The sequence below is a fragment of the Miniopterus schreibersii genome, assembly GCF_964146895.1.
Source record: "Miniopterus schreibersii genome assembly, chromosome: 6".
NCBI classification, from domain to species: domain Eukaryota; kingdom Metazoa; phylum Chordata; class Mammalia; order Chiroptera; family Miniopteridae; genus Miniopterus; species Miniopterus schreibersii.
Window position 1 is genome coordinate 64,759,140 of NC_138107.1, and position 23,137 is coordinate 64,782,276.

General features: G+C 35.4%; 1 protein-coding gene across 11 annotated transcripts in view; it reads right to left on the reverse strand.

The window, feature by feature from the left end:
• Nucleotides 1-23,137, reverse strand: part of TRDN (triadin) — a 254,186-nt gene that overhangs the window by 193,211 nt on the left and 37,838 nt on the right. For all 11 annotated transcript variants that reach the window (XM_081140218.1, XM_081140226.1, XM_081140222.1 and 8 more), the window contains exons 3-4: nt 10,434-10,598; nt 9,360-9,392 (exon numbers count right to left, since the gene is read on the reverse strand). In XM_081140218.1, the coding sequence (XP_080996344.1) occupies nt 9,360-9,392; nt 10,434-10,598 (198 nt within the window). The remainder of the gene's footprint in view (nt 1-9,359; nt 9,393-10,433; nt 10,599-23,137) is intronic.

The window sequence follows — 23,137 nt, forward strand, 5'->3', positions numbered from 1 at the left end:
CACTACCTCTTGAAGGTAAATAAAATGAAAGAAGACAAGCCTCAAAAAGATGGGGATCATGAACACCACACAGGAAAAGGCAGAGAAATGCATTCCCTCCACTGGCTCCCAAATACATGAAGGAAAGTTCACCCAAAAGTGGAAATTAAATCCTGGTATGTTGGATACACTTTTATAGTAAGTTTCACTTAAGGAAAAACAAACATAAATGAAACTAAAGGAGAATTAGACTGAAAGAAATGACCATATATTTCAGAACTTTTATTGTTTATCCTATGGTAAATAGACTAGACACAACCCAGTTACGTAACTCAGACCAATCTCAAAGATAAAGGCCCTATTTTAAAATTTTTCTGATGCTGCAATTCAGCCTAATATAAAACAAGACAGCCCAAATGTTTTGGACAGATAAACTCAGATTTTTTGCAAGTAGGGTTTATAGATTAAACACACACATGCGCACACACACAAACAAATCTCAGCAGCTCAGAATGAACAGAAATATGATGACTTATATGAGCAATTTTTTGCAGGAAATCATCGACTGATTTTTTAACTGATGATCACTTGAAGGCCATTAGTATTACTATGGGAGGCAAGTGTAGACAAGCACAGCTAAACTTGTAAAGGCATACATACTTTTCTCTCTCTCATAGAATACAAAAGAAATTCACTTCTGATTATTCAAACTTAAGTACAAATTAAATGTCTCTTTGGATGCTTTACTGCTACATTGCATTTACTTTGGGGATTGGATTCCATCACTAGTGTCACCGTCTGTGGCTATCAGATGTCTGAAGAATCCAGTAAAACCTCTACACAGTGTGCCAGTTCTCTCTCCTTACACTTTAGCCAGGAAATGATGACCATTCAGGCTCCTGTCCAACTGAGCACAACATGCTACCAATTTAGACCTCAGAAGGATATTTTTCTCATAAGCAGATGATGCCTGATTTGTTACTTTCAGTTGATCCTGTCGGCTAAGAACCATGTGTATAAGAACACAAAATTAAATTTAAAAGACTTAAATCAGTAAAGTAGAAATGTATTGCCCTAGGGTTTTCAGCAAACTTCAAAAAATAAAATAAAATTTCTTCTATTATATTAATACTAGCTTCTAATTACTTAATAATTTCCATAGACAGGTGAATGCCTCCACTTTATGTAAAATGACAGCATGGATGACAACGTAAAATCCCGTTTAACATCATTACACTCTTTAAGAACAGGTTACTTGGACATGAACCTATCCTGGACACAGGAACAAAGAAGAAAGTCAAAGCGGACACTATTTACATCCAAATATGTGTGCTTTGCAATTAGGTTAGAGTCCAATGTCCCTAGAGACATACATATAAGTCCCTGTACCCAACACTGGCTAGAATCATAAGCCATTTTGGTAACAGCAAAGCTGAAAGATTGTTTTGTGACTTACAAGGTCCAACATCCTCTTATTGGCCCAAATTAGAACTTTTAGGGGTAATGGGAACTCTTCTGGCCTCATAGTGAATGCTGCACATTCCACAAAAATATTCAATTACTCAGTAGACCAGTGATTTTCAACTGGTGGGCAGCCAGAATTTTTAAAGCATGTAATACCAGACTATTTAGTCAGGGGCACTGATCTCTTTCCCTTAGATTATCAAGATAGAAAAATGACAACAGCTAACACAGCAATAACCGTCTGGTATGAAAAAATCAAAATTATACCTTTTTTGTCAGATCGGCAAAAATATATATATTTTTTGGTGTGCAGCAGAGTTTTAGTAATTAGTTTATGTGTACCATGAGATAAGAATGGTTGAAAACCGCTGCAATAGACAAAATCCTTAAAATGTCTCCAAATTAGAAGCGACGATTTGTTTTATTGGCTTGGCTCTCCATCATCTTAAGGCTATTTAATTCTATAAAAATGTGTTCATCTAAGCTCTATGTCTCTGAAAGTGCCAATAGCAATCAGGGGTCAACAGATTTTCCTGAGACTCTCTGAGCTCAACTTTCATATGTAACTTGGAAACAGGGGCCATGGGTACTAAAAGTGAAAAGAACACTAACAACAGCAATCAATGGGACCAAAGTTAGTGAAACTAGGTTGTGCTAAATTATTCTTAAGAATAAGTTTATTTTGTAGTGAAGCCTTTCTGAGTTATTTTGTTGTGTTACATACATTTTGCTCATGAGAAATACTTTTTATCTACTTAAAATCATAACAAAGCTTATTGTTGAGTAGGTAGTTTGTAATTTTTTGTTTAAGACTTACATGGCCAGTTTAAATCATACAGTTTTTATCTATCAATATGATACATTGTTAATAAATAAGAAATATTATGAATCAAGATTTTAAAATGACAGACCCAAGAAACTGAAAGGATAATCTCTGTCACCAAGGCAACCATCCTGATTCTTATAGATGACAACCCAGTTTATTAAATTATTATGAGGATTGTGAATTTCAAAGAATGCCTTTTATCATTATGTTTCCTATATATATCTCACAAGAGCCAGGCAATATAAAATGCCAACCTACAATTTTTCTCATTTTAATATAAAAAATTCAAATTATTTATTCACCTCTATCTGCAAGATTTTGCCAGTTGTGATTAGGACACAAAAGTTTAGTTATGATAAGTAACCAGGCAAATCTTATCTTTTTAGCAGCTAATTAAGAAATACTAAGGGGATATATTTTGTTGAATTCTCACTATTTTAGATAAAACTTCCAAATGATGTCTTGGTCTTTGCATTTTCCATGATTTTCTGATCATTTTTCTGTTGGTAAACAAAAATTCCGAGGAAAGTACACTATTGACCAACTATTACTGAAGGAAATAAGGAGAAATATTTTCTCCCCCTGGAAGCACCCTACGTTTGTGGCTCAATGGGCATACACTTCAGATACAGTGGTAAGCAGTTATTAAGGACAGTTTCCTTCAGGGATGTTGAATACCATAAGTTTGGGCCTTTATTTTGTTAAGTTTGCTTCTGTGGTAAATTCCATAAAATAAGCTAAACTTATTTTTAAAAAATTGGTAGTCTCAGCACTGCATACTATTGACCCCTACAAAAAATTTTAAAATAAATATAAGATGATGTTTATTCAATTTCATTTTAACCATTAATTTAGTAATCCCAGGTTAATCTATTTTTTGCCTTGAATTTTACTGTCTTCATTATAAAATGAGATGCTATTTCCCATGTGTTCATAAATCAGACAGAAGTAGAAATGATTACAAATAGTACCTTTTATAAGATAATCACTAGTGGAGTTTACAGATTTGGATGATGTTTGGACAGTGTTAGTATTTTGCTTCATATTGGATGATATGCTAGACAAGATCAATGTGGCTGTATATCAGAATCATCTGGGGAGATTTTAAAGCCCATTCCTGAGCTGCAGTCCAAACTTAATCAATTACTGTGGCCTCTCAGGGTGAGGAATCTTTTAGAGCTCTCCAATTTAAATAAACTCTCAGGTGCTTTTAGAACCACAGTCAGAATACTGTCTAGACTGACGTTTCTCACATTTTAATGTGCATGTGAGTCCCCTGGGGATTTTCTTAACATGCAGATTCTGATTCAGTTGGTGTCCGTGGAGCCTGGTTCTGCATTCCTAAATCACTCTCAGAAGATGCTAATGTGGCTGTTCCATGGAGCACGCTTTGAGTTGCAATACAAATCAAGAAGCATCAGATACATTGGTTTTGCTGAAATACATGGGAAAGAGCATAGCCTACTCTCCTGAGTTGCTAAAGTGAAAAAATATTGGCCTCAAGCTTCTGGTCATAATTGCCACCAGGATAGGACAACCTGCCTGAGAATTAAGCAAGTGAAGCAGATGAACAAAGCAAGGTCATGAGCAAAGAGACAGAGGATTTACTAATAACATTGAACAAACCTGTATCTGGATATCTCTGAAGCCAGTTTCACTCTTGTGTCATTTAGTCACTTGAACTAACAAAATATCCTTTCTACTAAGTCAGTTTGAAATGGATTTTGGTCTTTTGTGAATAAAATAATTCTAATTAAGACATCATTTGAATCTGATGCACAGAGTTGAGAACCACTGGTAAGTTTTCTCTTTTATTTTTCCTTAAATTTATTTTTCAGCAAGCTATTCTAAATGATGATACATCATCTGGAATGGGTAACACGTTACGCCATCTGTATTCAACCAGCATCTTAGTTTCTCGTGGTTTTGAGAAAGGAAACATACAGAGCTAGAGAGACAAGTGTCTGGAATTCATCGGCCTGAGCAGCTTTCCAATTTTACTTATAGGTAAGAATGTAGCGGCACCGAGATTATTCTTGCTCTAATAAGAATGACTTAAAATGGTTGGGCCCGAGTTGAGTGGTCTCAGACAGACTTCTTATTCCCCATGATGTTGGTACCAAAATCTGGTCTCTTGCTTTCCTTGTCCCATTCCTTCAGCCTCTGGTTTTACCCACTATTATTGTACCATCCTGGTTCTAGTTTCCTTGCCTTGATGGAGACAAGCTCTTTTTAGTAGCACACGGTGCTAAGTTGACTGACACAGTGGATCCAGAATTCAAGGCAGCTGCAGCTACTTGGGAAGTGCGTCTCTGGATCGTTCACCATATTTCTCTTTACCTCTGACTCCTCAGGCTTTTTCATTCTGAAGCCCATCTCCAAGACCGTTCTCTCTGGGCTTTGTTACCCTGTCACCATCGATCTGATCAATATTGAGAAAGACAAGCAGAGGACAGAGCACTGAGATCCTTGAGCAGCCTGAGGGCAATATACAACAATGCAGTTATGAAGCTGAGTTCTGAATTGGACTTATTTAGAGAGGCCCAAAAATAAATGTATTTCCTTAACAATGTTACTAGGACCTACCTAGTAACCAATATTCTGAGGCTATGAATTTTAACAAGTTTAGTCACCTTCCCATTCTCCCTCCTTTTCTCACCATATTTTTTCGGACACTTAATGTTCAGCCTGGTATAAGACACTGAAGCTGCCAGCAAAGATGGATGTAATGAAATCTCTGGCAGGGGAACTTGTCCATCCATCTTACTCCCGATGACTCGATGCAATCTTCTCAATGGCCTAATCCTAAAGTCTTGAATATTTATGATGCTCAGATTTCCTGGCTCTCCCTTATTCACCCTAACTGCAAAGAGCTATTGCGGATTTCAATAAAGTGAGAAAAATGCACAATGAAAGAACTGAGTTTAAATTTACTGGGCTCTTTCTGACCTGAGACGCTTCGGGGCAATTTAAAAACACAACTATATGGAGGATGCAATTTGTTTTGCTCTAAGTAGAGAAGAGACTCTTCCTCAGCCGTTGACACGCATCAGGTACAATCTTACAGAAATATCAGCCTTCATATTTGGGTCCTGTTCAAACTTAATGATAGTTCCTTATTTCAAAGAGCAAGTAGTTAGGAAGCAAGGAAGTTCAACATGATGCAGAGGGGTCTCCGTGTCTTTCCTCTAAGGCAAAAGATGATTTAACACATAAGGATGTTATAAGCCCTAATTGAAGACCAGTTTTTCCCTCCCAAAAAACTGTGTGCAAACCTCTGAATAACTAAAACTATTCTTCCTTAACTTTAAAACTAGAGGTCAGGAAAAAAATAGTATAAAATTATTTTCTTGTTAGGAGACTATTATTTTCTCCTAGAATTACACATTTCTAAGGACATACATGCTATAATGATTATTCTTATATAGACTTATTATAGACTGAGGTTTAAGAATAAATTGTAAAAAGGAGATAAATATATCCATTATGCTGCACTTGGAAATGTTAATACAAAAAAAAATTAGAAAGCTTATATACCCATTATAGAATTACACTTCCTGTGAATGTAATTTTTAACAATTAACAATGCAAAATTAATCTGAAATGAATCACAGAAATGTAACATCTATAACTTTATCCATTGCATCTTTAAAAGTTTGATTATCTCAGAAAATATTCCGGTTATATTTAAAAGAATCAATGTTATCAACCCACTCTGCTTCAGTTGTTTCAAAGTTCTTTCTTTTAAGCCAAAGACACTTCTTAGAAACAAGTATTGAGAATAACTAAAAAGAATAGCTTATTTTAAATTTTTAAAGGCCATTTTTAGCTTTTGGTTCCTATTTCCTATTGATATTCTTTTTGCTTTGCTCTCGTGGTTTTCTCCCTCAAGAACAATGCATGCTTTCATGTTATTCAGCTAAGTAGAAGGCAAAGGAATCAAATGAAACTTGTTATTGCTCTGATCATCCCACTCTACCATATGTCTGACTTCAGGACATCGCATCGTGACACAGAGCCCCACATATCAAAACCATGCTTCTTTAGTAGATGTAAGCAGGACAGGGCAGGAATGCCTAATGGTTTTGGTGGTGTTTTTTTTGGTTGGCATGCTAGAAGTTTGGGGGTGGGCAAAAGGTATTTCTTTATTTTGTAAAGTAGAAGGAGTATTATAAACTTGGATATGTCCTCAGGCAGATGAATTTTAGGGAAACATACAAATGTAATTCGATACTTTCAACGCTGTCTGCACTTGTGTACCCCTCAGAAAATGCGGCACTCACATATTCATGATGTGCGCCCTTCTATGAAGAATGCTATTGAACTAGGCCGGTCCAGATTGACGAAGCACACCTACCATGCGCAGCACACCACTGTTCCAGGAAATGGGATTTACAATGGTATTTGGTTATTACAGTTATAAATTTTAAATAATTGCACACTAAAAATATAACATTTTATAATTGCTCAGCACCTTAGAGCCTCATCATGGAGTGTTTGGTAATAGAATTTAAAATTTTAAAATTTTGACAAGCTGAAAAATAAATTCTGAAAAAGAATATAAACGTACTAGGTACGACATCCAATACCCTAAAGCTAAATTTATATGTAACAATATAATCCACAGAATAGCAGATTCAAACATTTCATCCATATTGATAACCTATTTAATAATCAATCCTGCAACCATGAGATTATTCCATCATTCCACATCAAATTAGAACAGCAAAGCTTACCCATAAATAACTATGTGGGTGAATTTTTATTTTTGTAAAAATAGCAATAACTCTACAAATTCAACTAACATTTTAAGTGTATTTAAATAAAATGCTTCATACAGACACAGGGCAATTGAATGAACAATGCCACAGCCTGATAACTTTGGTAATATAACGTAGCTAAATATTATTTAATATATCTGAAAGGAAAAAAAATATTAATGAAGAATAATTTAGACAAATAAAGATCAAATGTTTTTAGTGACTATCATTCTAGATTACAAAAATAATACTTTTTAAACCACAATTTTTAAACATGAAAATGTATAAAATAATCCATCATAAAACAGGGATAAGCTCATAGATCTCTTCCCTAATAATAACATTAAAATATGCTTTTAAATGAAGAATAAATATTAGAAATGTTTTGTAAAATATTACATATTTATTTAAAACCTCTGCCTCCATGAGTATACAAAAGTTTATAAATAAAAAATTATAATAGTAATTAAATCTATTTTCTTTAGTCCACTTTAACAAATATTTATAATTACATAGCTTTTGTACCCAAGACAGGGTACATAAGATGTTTCCTTAAGTGTCCATTTTTTCATGTAACTTTGTGAATAATATTACTAAAAAAATATATTCAAGTGATTTTCAAATCAATTCTCCTCCTAGTAGTCCTTCAAGAAGATATTACTATACATGGTTTTAAACACATATTTCTCTTAAAGTATTTTAACTACTAAGTGTTACTGACATTTAAAAAAAATATATCCTATATAACTATTTAACAGTTTTTCTGTTGACTTGAGGAATCAAGGCAATAACTTAAGAAGCAATCACTAAACAGCTTTGTGGGAATTTCCAATGATGTTAATCATTACATGAAACTTAATTTTAAAATAATCCCACAGGGAAATTCAAGTCAAAAGAAAAGAACAGATTATTAAATGCTAGATATCAACTTATGAATTTATAAGTGTAAGAAAACATTAGTTATGTGTTGTTTCCTCTGCCAACTGGAATAGACATATACATAAGCTTTTATTTCCAGATAATGACTAGTAACTGACTAGCTTAAACTCTGGCTATGTTCCAGATACTAGTCATTGGAGATCAGATATAGAAAAGACTATGTGTCTGACATCAAAAGTGAATCTAGAAGCTTTAAGCCTGGATTTGATGGCTAACGTCTGCCCTGAGTTCTTGAGCTCATCCTGGATTTGTAAGAAAATCCATCTTTTCTCCTCTCTAGAGCTTCATGAATACTTTCACTTTTGGATGGCTTTATCACAGTTGTGTTTCACTGGTTTAGCTCTCTTTGGCTGCACAAGTTCATATTTCCAAGTTAATATACACCAAGTGGATTCTACCCCTCATGGTGAGGTGATCATCTGTTCAGGCAAGGCTGAAGCTCCAAATTTGAATCCCAGTGTTTGCATCTGCATTTGTTCTAGGGAGATTGCAACAGAAGCCAGAAAGATCTCCTCTAGAATAAATATTCCCATGATATTGCTACCAAATGTGTGCAACAATAGTTAAAACATTGCACTTTTGTCAAGTCTGGCTTACGTGTTGGCGTTTTCTCGATCACACTAAATGTATCTCAGGACGATATCTCTTGCTCACTATTTTCCCTTGAAGACATAATTCCTACTGTTTCCTGTGAAAATCTCTGCCCTTCTGAGGCTCTTATTCCATAGCTATACCACTTTTTCTTAGCCTCGTTGTGCCCATCTTTTGAATCTGTGAACATCCCATTTAGTCCCTAAGGACCTCAGGTATTACTGCAAGGAATTCCTCTACACCACATCCAAGCAGACCCAGGTAACTGTACTTCTTTAGGATCATACATGATACATACTGACTGAATATGCTTGTGCCTCCAAGATTATTATCCTCCACAACTATCTCAGCCACCATGTCCCATAGTTATTACCTAAAAATAAAAATAAAAAACACAATCGAATAATAAAATAAGAAGAAAAATTTAGAATCAATAAATCTGGCCATGATCAGAATAAAAATCATGGGCATCAACTTCTTGGGACATTTCCAAGGCTACAGAATTCATCCCTCATTCCCGTAATTCCAATTCACATTGATCTGTGTGTAGATGGATTCACACATCTACTGAAGAAGGCATCAATTAAATAATCAGCTGAAAAACAGTGGGATCAGTTTCACTGGAAAAAATCAAGTATTTCTTTTCTTAACTATAAATCTTGATCTAATCATGAAATAAATACTCTACATTAAAAATAAATTAAGGCTAAAACTCAAGTAAAGTATATTTGAGTCATGCTGAAGATCAATGTTACCATAGAGATCAATGTTACCGTGTTTCAAAGGTGAAAAAAACCAACCTTTTTTTTTCAAGGGAGGCTCTTCTATTTCTCCTAAACCAAGACAAAAAACAGAAAATTAGAAAAACTTTTAGCATAGCATAATATTGGTTCCCTATTTTCCCATGTTACTTTTTTTTCTTTATAAAAACATCTATTAGTTTTGTCAATAATAGTCCTTATATTACTTTGGTTCCCAAATTCCAGTTTTTAAATATAAACTTTGTTTATGTACATTTATTAGACATTCAATGAAATTGTGGTAGTGATTCAAATTATACGATATAGTTCATATATCATGTTAATTCCAGTTCTCTATTATTCTTCTACACCTCTCACTGGGGCCAAAGAAATACAAATTCAGACAAAGACATACAAAGGACTAAAATAATAAGAGCTTTCCTGGTAGTCAAGGCTGAATACATGATGCCTGATGACTAAGGCTGTCCCTTAAAATGTCAATAAAAGGCAGAATCAAAATGCTTTTTCTTTTCATGTCTACTCAATAGCAGTTTACGCATTGAGTTCATTTCTTTTTATTTATTAATATATATGAGTACATACATTAGTTGCATAATTGTTGTGACATTTACAATGTGTCCCTCCATTTTACACCTCCATTTGATTCAGTAAATTTATTTTTTATTGTGATTTTAATAGGATTGCTTTCTACTGTTTGACTATGAATATGACATGTGCATAAAACATTTATATGTATATTTAGTTTTACTGTTATTTCAACTTTTCTAAGGACAAGTTTGAGAAATAGCTACTACTTTTCCCCAAAGAAGCATATAAATATTTTCATTGTGGGTTTGTAGTAGTGCATAAGACCCTCTACTATAATGCTACTCTAATGGTAGCATTTAATATTGACATCTTTGCCATAATGGTAGATCAGCTCTAACGTGAAAGCCAAATGAGGCCAATTTACTGAGTTTGGCATTCTGTTGATTCTCTATGAGCACTCAGAAATACGTTCATTTTGGTTTAGACTGCCTTAAGTCTTCATTTGTGCTTAAACGTAAGCAAACCCCTGTAATGGATATCTAACATTTGTCCTAGCACTTAGATATGTCTCTATGCTCTTTGTACCTTTATCAGTGTCCTCTTCCCCATCATCATCATCTTCTTCATCACCCTCGGACGAGATGATATCAGACAACAAAGAAAAGAAGCCATAGACCCAGTCCGTGGTTTCCTCCACAGCATGATGTACGAATTTTAGAGGATCTGAGCCAATCTTGGAAATAGAGCTTGCTAAAAGTAATTTTAAGAGAAGAAAATTTTACAATAATTTCACAAAAAACTAGGAAAAACTGTTTTTCCTGATTTGTTCTTTTGCCTGAATATGTCAATTTTATGAATTTAACTATCCCTTGGCTACAATTTTTTTGTTGTTTAGAAATATAAATTACATTTTGTCATAGTATACACGTGTATTCAATTAAAAAGAAAAGTTATTGGGTAACTGTGGTCCAAATACTATGGGGTAACCAAGGATGAAATTGCCCTTGAGAAGTTTTTAATCTAAATAAGAGTTCAACATGGGAAAAATTAGAAGTAAATTATAATAATGTATACTTATGTTATCCAAATTGCAATATGAATTCTAAGTTATGGATGGTCAGGGGCAGAAGAAACCATGGTCAGTCCATATTGTACTGGAAAACATCATGGTGAAGATGACTCTGTAAATTTTCAGATAAACAGCAAGTTTCAAGTTGACTTAAGTAGCTGTCACTCGAATAAGACTGATAGGTCCACTTATTATAATTTGTGACACAGGAGGAAAAATATGGAATTTTCAAGGTAGTGATCATATCAAGCTTCAGCTAGATTCAATTGGTTTATCCTTGCTAGATATCCCAGTACCTAAAAATAAAGTCTTTGAACTTCTAATAACTTTAATGGATAGAATTAGAAAAAATTAAGTCTATAAATCTTTCTTTTTTTTTTTTTTTTTTTTGGTCCTAGGAGATATAAAATGTTTGCAGAATGAGAGATTAAGTAATAAAAATTCAAGCAGTTAGATATTTTAGAGATTTCCAAAATGTTGTTGTTCTCATTCAAATTATAAGAAAATTTCTCTGGAGTAAGAATAGCCTTTAAGATCTGATGCAAGAGGTGATCTACATAGGAACATAGTATACATTGCACTTGATTTTTCATTAATCTGTAATTAAATTTTAGATTTATGTTTACTTTAATTCAAAAAACTACTTTAGCTTTTCAGAGTTTCTTTTCTCTTTAATATCTTAAGAGACTAGAATTATACAAACATACCATCTAAAGGTTAAATATTTCAAAATTAGTCTTAAACTCTGATTGTGATAGGAAGCCATTGAAAGAGGAATGAAGTGATTTGACTTATGCAATGTCGTTTGCTGTGTTGAGTATTGAAAGCAGGCCAAGTTGGAAATAGAAAGATCAGAAAGGAGCCAAATGAAGTAATCTAGGAGGAAAGTTACTGTAATGTCTATCAGGGTTTTAACAGTGTGTGTGGTGAGATGCCAGCAGGTCCTGAATGTATTTAAAAGATAGAATTAATAGTATAGACTTACAGTTCAGCTGGGGGTTGTGAGAGAGAGAGGTACATAGGATAACTTAAAGGTTTTTGGTATGAGAAATCAGTACAATGGAAATGCCATTTATTAAAATGGGAAGAACTGGAGAGATGCAGGGATTTTAGGGGGAGTACATAAGTAGTTGAATTTTAGACCTGTCAACCTTGAGTTGCCATGTTGTATAACTATGTGCCATGTTGTATAGCTCACTATGATCAACAAAAGAGAAGTCCTCACTGAAGACAGAAACTTGGAAGTTTGATAGAGGGTAGAGGGCATTCAAAGCCATGACACTGAATGTGATCAACAAGAGAGCAGACTCAGGGATGCTGCAACATTTAGGAGATAGGAGTAAGTCAGAAAAGAAGAGAGGAAGGGGGGGGAGGGAGCGAGAGGAGGGGAAATTGAAATGCAGAAAAAGAGTGAGTGTGGTATACTAGATGTACTAGACAGACATCAAGTGAAGGCGCTGTTTTGGGGAAGACAGGATGATCCCTGGCAAGTGTAGCTGATGGGCCAAGAGGATGACTTTTCCCCTTCATGATGAAGATGTCATTGGTAATCCTCAAAGGGCAGCTTCAGTGGAACGCGTTCAAGACCAAACGGGAAGAACTTAGAGGCAGCAAGTATATTTTACTGTAAAGTAAATGACAGAAAGTCAGAAATGTTTGAAGGAGGGCTAGAATCAGAGTGGGCTTTCTGCTGTTGAGACAGTTAAATTAGGAAGGAATACTCCATTTTTATGATGATGGATAAGATCCTACAGAAAGCGGGAAAGTAATAAGGGAGAAAATTTCTGGGAAAATTTAAAATGTTATGTTCTGTTTCAAGAGATTCACAACCCATCCAAGGATGACAAGTTATAAAATGCTGGTCTCAGGGAAGCCTATCTCCAGGATTCAGTGCCATTGTAACTTTATACTCTTTGGTCTTTATTGTACTACATTCTGGAGAGTTTCATCGAGCAAGATATGGCAGTCTGAATGGTTAGATTAAACCTTAGAGAAAGGAAATGAATGGACTTTATAACTGCAAATGAGAATTTTAAAAGAATTATATGTAAGGAACTGGAATGCACTGACATCATTAAAGACATTTTAGCACTAGTATATTTTATATCTAATGGAAGAATATTGCGGATGGGGTTTTTATGATCTGAATAGATTGAGACCATTGCTCCATTCCCCTTCTTTCTAAGTGTTCACTGAGGAACATAACAATAAAACCCAACAAAATAGACATCTGTTTAATTATCCTATGCTTAAATGTATTATATGAACTCTGCAGACAGGTTTATTGTCTGATTCTAAAATTGTCAAATCAGCCCACTTTCATGAAGTCAGTGTTGCTGGCTTGAAATCAGCTTCTGATCTTTTAGCCACATGGACAACAACTTTAAAAGATGATAGATGATATAGATATTGATATATCTTAAATAAGATAGCAGTCCTCAAGTCAATTCTTATTCCTTCCCTCAGACATCATATCCAAACATGTCAAAGGGAATAATATACAATGCAACCAAACCTTTGATTAGTCTTTCTTTTTAAGAATACTCAGGTAACTATACTTTCTTACTTCTCCCATTTCCATGAGTTAAATTGCATATATCACAGTGAGGATCATCATAAAAACAGTAGTAGCTAACACTTATAAAGTGTATATTCCCTGCAGGATATCATTCTAAGAACTTTACATATATTAACTCATTTTTCCTTTAATAATCCAATGTGGTAGCTATATTATTTTATCTCTATTTTAAATATAAAAACACTGATACACAGAGAACTTAAATAATACGCCTAAGATTACACAGCTAGTTAATGACGGAATCTGATTTTGTACCCTCAGAGCATGAATTTTAGCTATTATGTTATACTGCTATCAAACAAACAAGAACATGAATTCACAATTGGTTCTAGAATAAGATGTTAGATGAGAGATTCTGGGAGGGGTTTTCTTGCTGTTAAAAGGGGGAAGAAGTTTGTTGCATGGTATCAGAGAACCTGAACATGCTGTAGCCACCTTATAACCATGCAAACTGAGTCCCTGAGAAAGGCAGAGGTTAAAATTGGAAGAACTTGAGTCCATGACATTGCTGAGGCATTGAATTATCCAGTCTTGGAATAATCACCTGCTTCCAGTACTTCTATTATATGAGATAAATGTTTCTCAGTGTTCAAGTGCTCTTAATAGCATCTTCTATTTCTTACAGAAATGTGTACCAACAGATGAAGGGGAAACTGCTTTAGGCTCCTTAAGATCAGTAATAGGATTCTTGGCACTCATAAAAGAGTGCCAAGAGAGGCAAGAAAAGTTTAAAGTTAAATAAGATTTTTATTTGTTCTGCCTTTGAAGCCAAATTATACAGATTCCTAAAGTTTCTAAACATACTAGTGTAGTTAAATTAGTCGTTTTTTTCTGCTTTCCTCCTAAAGAAGCAATTCCATGGTTTCACCATTATCTTTGACCATCAGTCTTATATTCTTTAAGTTACACTTGACTCTTCTTTATCTTTCCTATCCTGAGAAACATCAGCAAACAATGGTTACAAGCACGGGCTCAGAACTCAGACTGATACCATTCTAGTTCAAGTCCCCCAACCATTCTGGAATCAGAAACAAAGGAAAAGTCATTAAAAATGGTCCTGTCCTCATTTAAAATTTTGGCATTTTGTCAGTACAGATTTTTGCATTAATTTTGAATTGTTAAATATTGCATTAAGATATTATTTTATTTTAATTCATGAATTTTCCAGAGTACTCTTAAATGTTATACCCAAGGTGAGTTCTTTACACACCTCTGAGCCTCTGGCTAGTCCTGGCGCTTCCCCCACCTAAACAGCTGTGTGATGTTCAGAAAATCAACTTTTGCCATGTTAATAAAATAAATTGAGATGTCTGCTTTCCCAAAGTCACTATTCTAAATCAAGACTTCAACTCCTCATGCCAGTTATCCTTGTATTCCATTTTCTCATACTCCAATTTATAATATACCCAGTTCTGACAAACAGTATTATATAGCAGGGGGTGGGGGAGGATCTCAAAGTACTCTGTGCTTCAGTTTGCTGAACTGTAAAGCGACAATAAGAGTAATAATACCTGATGAGGTGCTATGAGTATTATATGAGATAATATATTCAAATCACAAAGCACAGTGCCTGGCAATTAATAAATGTCTATGTGGAGAAACAAGCAAGACTGCCTTTGAATCTAGAATAATCCAGAGGCTCTTCCAAGTTTGCGAGCCGCAGAGGGCAGCTTCCCCTCCCCTCAGCATCAGGCTCAGTATATGATCTCACCTTCTCTCAGAGTCTCCAAATGCCAGAGTATAAACTGCCATTTCCAGTGTCCCCTTGGGTATTTGGCACCTCAATTCTGACTGTATGGCATCCATTCTCAAATGAGTTACACCCCGCAGCTATATGGCTGTCCTCATGCCTCATGCTTTCCTTATCAAACGAAAGAGCAACTAGGAGGAAGGGTCTCTAGATTTGCCCATCTGCATCTGTCTGAGCCACTCCATGGGATGGCAGAACAGGGGTCTCAGTCATCTTCTGATTCTGCTCATGAGCCTCTGCCTGCACCAGATGGTACTTATTGAGCAGAGAGAAGTAAATTCCCACAAGGTTGCACAGCTACTAATAGGTGGAGCCAGTATTCTAACCCAGTATTCCGGCCCCCGAGCCTATATTCGACTACCTTGGATCTTGTCTTGAAAGTCATGCATTCTGTTTTTTTTGTTTTGTGGTTTGCTCATTTGTGTGCAGGTTTTTTTGCTTGTTTTGTTTGTTTTTTGCTTGCTATATATGCTTAGCAAATAATTTCTGTTTAAATCATACAAATTGTATCGAATGATACCTGTCAGGCAGTAAGCAGGGCAACAGAAATATAAAGATGAATAAGACTATTTTTACCTTTGAGATGTTCATGGTCCAATCAGGGAAACAGATGTTTAAAAGGCATTGTAAATGTAAATTCTAACTCTATCAATATTATCATAAACTAATATTTTATAAAGGAATACTATGCTTATTACTCAAGATTCAGAGTGTAAAAAATTCTACTGCCCTTTCCTTTACTTATGTACTTCTTTATTCATTTATTATTTTACCTTAATGTTTATTCATATGTTTATTGAGCACATATTGTGTGCTAAACATTTATAAACACTAGAAAAAAATCAAGTAAATGAAATGGACAAAGCTATTCTTTTTATAAACCTAGAAGATCAGTGAAGAGAGATATTAAATTAATAATCAGACCCAATTAAATATATAAAACTTGGAATAAGTGCTATGAGTAAAGAGTAAAAAATATAATGAGAGATTATGATAGAGTAACTTGATTTTCATTGAAAGTTCAGCAAAGCCTTTTTTAAGGAAATGAATTTAAAGTATAACACTGAAAAAGGTATAATAGCTGGTCTATCAAACAGTGAGTATTAACATAGGCTATGATTTATAATTGTATCCATCTATATAAATAAATTATAAATCCCAATATAAGGTTTCACTTACTAAGGTTTAAACGAGTATCATACTTTTAGATTTTTTACCTCAAATTGACAACCAACACAAACCTGGGTCCAACACAGAATTACCAACTTTTGTAAAATAAATAAATATATATATATGTAAAAAATGAATGGCATTTTAAAACAGCCACATGAACAATATTTCTCTTATCATAATTTCAAAAGGGCATTTTAAGACCAAAAATGCAGGAACAATAAAATTTATAACATTTCTTTAAAATGAATAAATTGTTCTCTGTTTTCCCCTCTTGTTCCATGAAGAATCAACAAACTTTGGGATCTGGGAATCTTTACACTACAGAACTTTCTGCTTCCTTGAGATATTTATAAGCAGATTGGAACTGTGTAATGAAATGCATCCTTTTGGGTTTAGTGACCAAGAGCACCAAACAGCCCTGGATCATTGAACAGAAAATGTGGAATACGAGATGAGGCTTGAGTCAGAAAAAGCAGCACAAAAATGTCAACCATTCTTGAAAACTCAGTACACACACAAAAACTGATAAAGTCTAAAATGGTGCCTTTAGTGGCTCAATATCCCAAGTCTCCTGAAATGTCATTACATATTCATATATACACAGCCACACATATATCTCTATACACACACAGACACACACATACCTATAAATATACATATATACATAACTGTTAAATGTTAAATTCATACATTCTGACCGACTTGGGGTCTTACCTGAATCATTTTACCCTCTAAACTTAGTCTGACAAACAGTGCACCTGCTTAACTGGGCTAAGTGCCAGGGGAAAAAAAATCAGGGAAATTAATTTCCAAGAGCAGTAGATAAATGGCACACCTCATTAGAAAATCTATTTAAAAGGCACATCAAGAGATGTCTGCTAGACTTTCATAAGAAATTGATGCTTTCTACTATCATGTCCTTGCTGGCTCTCTTCTCAAATTACTGATCTTACTTCCTGGTAATAAGATTCAAATTCAAGCTACATTTAATGAGTGCCTCCTAGGTGCCAGGCACATATGTTTTACATAGATTAGCTTATCTAATTCCTACGAAATTGTTTTGAAATAAGTATGTTTTGTAGAATGCATGCAAAAATTACCAAATGTGATTTGAGACCACCTGGTACAGCCATATAATGATTTTTTTCTTAGAATGAGGGTGCTCATAAATCAGCCTCATCTTTAGGCAAGAAAAACCAAGAGCTACTCCAATTTTCCCCCCTGTACATTCTGACCGAGAGGGAAATCAGAACACCCACTAATGTCTAGGTTTGTAGTCATTTCTTTAGAAATCTTACTTGTTCATATGTATTGCTTAGAGAAAAAGTTGTCTCTTTATAAATAAAGCAAAGAAGTTGTAAGGAATTTCAGCCAAATCCCACAAATTTTGGTCCTGGAAGAGTTATTATAGCATCAGGTCACCTCTCTGATTTCCAGAAGGGCTTTCTGGTAGGTCTGCAGAAGCTTGGGAACAAGACCTCCAGCAACCTTTGTGATCCCCTAGCCTCAATTACTAAAATAGTAACGTCGTCCTGACTCCCTCGCCATCTCCCATCACTCGTAACTTGGAGTTTCTAAAGAAATTCATCTTCCAGGTGAGAACGAAACGCAGGGTGGATAATAGCTGGGTGATCAGACATCTTGCTTTGTGCCTGTGGTCCTGAAATCAATATTAATACCTATTCGTTTCACTTTACAAGTATCCCTGTTTTGGATGATAAATTATCGTCATCCTACACGGTGGCTTTGCATGCTGTCAAATCACTAAGCTGCAACTGATGGCCCTAAATTCCTTTACAAGTACTTTCCAGGTAAGCTGGGCACAAGAGAAATTTGCATGAGTTCTGGAAGGCAAAAGGGAAGGAATAAGCCCTGCTTCTTCTCTGGGGTTGATGTGGGGCGGGCGCTGCTGCAGCTCCTGCGCATTCTCTCTGGCCCTCCCTGCGGCGCCGTCAGCAGCGAGCCGTCCAGTTCCCGCTGGACCGCCTCTCTCAGCATCTCCAAACCCTGCCAGGCGCTCCTGCGGAGCCCTTGGTGACGGCTCCGATTTATCCTGCAGCTCATCTGTTTCATCACGAGGTGGTGAGCGTCAAACAAGTGTTCCAGTTTGTCCTGGTCAGTTCCGGTTTGTCCTTAGTTACCCCTCTTCTATTTCCATCTGCCCTTTCCAATGATGGGGTGCAGGACACCGTATCCCCAAATCTGGCACGTTGGCATTTTGAATTTATTCAGCTGAAGGAATTTGAGGAATGGCAGGTACTAGAAGGACTTTCTGATCTCCCCCTGAAGCAGATTGTAGAACCCTCCTGTGAGAGGTACCCGCTGCCTACCCTGAGGAAAGGAGCATCTTTATCTCCCAAAAGGCCCAGAAGAATCAAATGAACAGGCCTTGCTGTTTGCCCCAATTTACAACACTTAGCTCACAACTTTTTTTGTCCTATCGCAATTTTCCACCACTTTTCACTCTTCATCAAACCTAGGATAAAAACGCTCAAGTTTAACTGCTTCTTAAGGCCTTTCTTTCCTTATGAAGTCTCCAGTGTCACATAAAACATATATCAAATAATTCTGAATGCTTTTCTCTTTTGTTAAAGGGGCCCCACTCCAAAATTTAGAAGGGTAGAAGAAAAAGACATTTTTCCTTTCTTACACCAAATTCCATCTTGCTGACTTCTGACCCAGCCCAGACTTTGCAGCAGCCTTCATAGGCCATATAGTAAGTCCCCTATTCTGTATCACTCATGGGGATTCTACTTTGAGCAAACTGACAGATACACCATAGTACTGTTTGAATATACTTTGGACATTATATTTAATAAAAAATGAAGGGTGGGTAAAGTCTCTTTTCTAATGTCTGTTTTGGTGTCCTATAATTTGTCTTATTTGATAACAAGAATCAAAGTCACATATTTTCCAGACCAGAAAGCAACGTGCTATCTGCATTTCATGGACAAGGAAATATAAGTTCCTAAGTCATGTTCAATTGTAGGTTATAGAGTTGTAGAGTGAACCCAAATCTTCTGAAAGAAGCACATAAAAGCCAGTTCTAAAGCATCTCACAAGCAGATTATGTACAGGTAAGTCAGATCAAATTCAGAAAATAAGGAATTGTGAAAGTTGCTCAGAGGAGAATCATTCTTCTCAATCCAGTACAGTACTTGTTTACGAAAAGTTATTTTTCTTTCTCTATGAATACTTTTTAATGCCTTCCAAGCCCCTACCTACTTTTCTAAAGTGCCAGAGAGTAATTTAGAGCCCAAGGACAGCTGCCTTTACTCTCTGGCCTTCAGAGGTATTTCCACTGTGCTTTCTTCTACCACTAGCCTTTTTTTTATAAACATTAGCAATACATATTTCAAAGACTATTATGTGGTACAAAAGATTCATCATCATCATAACATTAATCCTTAGTAAATGTTTGAACTGTATCAATTAAAATAATATTAGCGACATAAGAGTACCTTTCACATTTTGAAACTCTTGCTGAAGCAAATTATTTTTTCTGTGAAGAATCAACATAAAAAAGGCAGGCTTGAACTTGCTAAATAGAGCAGAGAAAGTAGAATTTTAATATGAATGGATGTGTCCCATCCAACCAAAGATTAATATGAGGTTTTTTGTACTATAATTATACAAATTCCTTAAACTTATATTCTTTGGGTTCTAGAAATTGATCATTCAAATTTCAGTTACCTAAAAGTATTTGAACTTCTTGTTTAAAGAATTTATACATTTCTCCTATAAGATTTCAGCTTTGTGATTATTTTTTTATTTCAAATCCATCAGTGAATATTTATCTTCCTGGATATGGCCTTGTGAGTCATCTTAGCACATCACCTTCCTCTTTTGCACCTCTTGTAATTACAACTCCCTTTGTCAACTAGAGTTTTGTATGGCACATCCTCATATGTAAGCATTTACCTAAAGGCGTATAACTTAGCAGTGCAATTTTCCAAGGGTGATGTGGTTGGCAGCCAGCCTCCAAAATGGCCCTGAATGACCCTTGCACGCTGGTACTCACGCCTTTGCGCCATCTCTCCCAACACGGAATAGGACTAATCTGGGTAACCAAAAGGGTTTTGCAGAAACAAAAGTGTGTGGTTTCTAAGTCTACATCCCAGCAGGCATTGTGGCGTCTACCTTGCTCTCTCCTGAATCGCTCACACTGGAGGAAGCAGCTGCCATGGTGTGGGGACACACTAGCATTAACTGGCAGCCATGTGAGACATCTTGTCAATGGTTCCACTACCCCAGAAACTCTTTCAGATGTCACAGTCCTAGCATATATCTTCACGAAAGCCTCAAGGTATGCCCAAAGGCAAGAACCACCCAGCTAAGCCAGTCCCAGTTCCTGACCCATAGAAACTGTGGGAAGTAAAAAATATTTATTGTTGTATTAAGCCACCTAGTTTTGAGGTAATTTATTATGCGACAATAGATAACCTTACCAAATGTAACAAACAGCATTTCATCTTATAAACATTTTATTATTTTTACATTCTGATTTTATTAAATTTATTAATTTTTAAAGTTGTTCAAAAACAGTTTGACTGATTGAAATGAAATTTTTTATGGTATATTTTTTCTTCATAATGTAAAAAACTGTTTTAAAATCCAACTGTCAGCATTATTCATTCCTTTAAGCAACGGGTAGCAGGACACCTACTATGTGACAGGCACTCATATTCAGAGATATATAAGGCGGTCCCTTCCTTGGAGAGGTTTAAGTTTCGGAGTGAGATAGATCAGTGAACAGATCCTTATAATACAATGTGTTAACTGATTTAATACAGGTGCCCATAAGGTATGAAGGAATGAAAGCACAGTACAGAGAATTCTCCTAAGGAAGTCAGAATGTTTCACAACAGAAGCGGCAGGTCTTGAAGGGTGAATAAAAGTTTCCTAGGTAGAAAATTGAGGAATGATTCTCTACTAGTGATATTCATATTTGTACAGTGCTTATAATAACTAGGTTTTGTTCTAAGTACTTTAAATATATTCACTTATATAATTTTCTCAATTTTATTGCATAGGTACTATTATTATCCCTGTTTTATAGGTGATGAAACTGAGACAGAGAAAGACTAAGTGACTTTTTTAATATCACACAGCTAGAAAGCGGTAAGGTCTGGACTTAATTCCAGGGAATTCCAACACCAGAGTTCACATTCCTAACTACTTTCATACACTTTCAACTGTCTAGGCAGGGCTGGGAGAGAGGAACAGTATAAGCAGAGGCAGTGTGCAGTGAAAGTATGTTTTTCTTAGAGAAAGAAGAACAGAGAAGAACAGTAGTGATATGATGGGAAAACAAGGTGCATGACCTGAATTACAAGAAGAAAATAAAGAACTAAGCCAAGGACTTAAATATCGTGCCAAGGAATTCGTAATTAGGCAATAGGAAATAGTTGATGAACTTTGTGTTTTAGGCAGATTCCTTTGGAGCAATGTTAAAGGGGAGAGACTGGATGGGAGAGACAAGAAGAAATTGCATTAATCCCCTAAAGAGAGAATCAAGGTCTGAAGTGCAGTAAAGGAGGTGGTGGTAATAAGAGAAAGGAGCAAATTTACGGGGCATGGAGTGAGTGTCATGGAGCATGGTGACTAATCAGATGCCAAGCATATTTAAAAGATGACGTGCGGGTTTCTTTTTACAGGGAATGGATAGCTGGTTAGGTCATAAATAAATATAGAAAATTAGAGGAGGAGGCCTCACATAGAAGATGTGCTTAATAAACATTTCTTAAAAGAATAAATGAAGTAGTAGTAGTACAGAGGCTATTTTTTTTCCCTAGCAGATGAAATGCCAGTAATATAGGCATTATCCATAGCACCTAATTACAGTGGTCCAAGGAACTTCTACTATGGATTAAAAGTGTGTCCTACATTTTTAAGTAATGTAATCTGGAAGTCTAATAGGTGGCTGCTCATTTTATAAAGTAGTTAAGAAAAAATTCCTTTAAACAGAACTTTCTGTAATGCATTTTTAAATTATTAACTTTACAAATATTAGATTTACATGCAGTTCTTAACACCTTTAGTAAACATTAAAGGACTCTATTTTATGATCATGTTTGGTTTTAAAATTTAAATGAATTAAAGTCTAAGAAAGGGAAAAAAAGATGAAATTGCACAGTCAACATAGGCTCAAGGGAAATAAAATCCTCTAGAGTAATATAACTAATTGTTTTTTATTTAAAATTCTAGGTCATAATTTTATATTATGGACAGTTCTAGGGTTTATCCTTTTAAGAGTCTGCATTACACAATATACCAAAATTATAGCCTGTTTAGAACAGAGGTTCAGGGCTCTGGATGAATAGCCCCTTTTGCTTAGATTGATACCATCGACACATCTCTTGCTGTTAGATGATGCTTGCTTTTGTCCATCTACCAATGGCACAGTGGGCACCTCAGATACAACTCCATGTTAATAAACCAAAATGATACAATTTTATGACTTTGCAACTTGATATTTGTATTTCTGTTAACATAGCCATTTTCTGGCACATATAGTAGATTCTTGGTAAGTAATTGTTTAATGCATGAAAGCCCATAATGAAAAATAGAATGAGTATATGGAATACAACATTCAGTAATTATAGTTTCTGGATCCTACTGATTCCTCTACTACTGAAGAAAGAAAATGAGGGGTGAGTGGTACAAATATGAAGCAGAGCTTTAATAGATTAATAAAACAGTCTTGCTTGTGGTCAAAA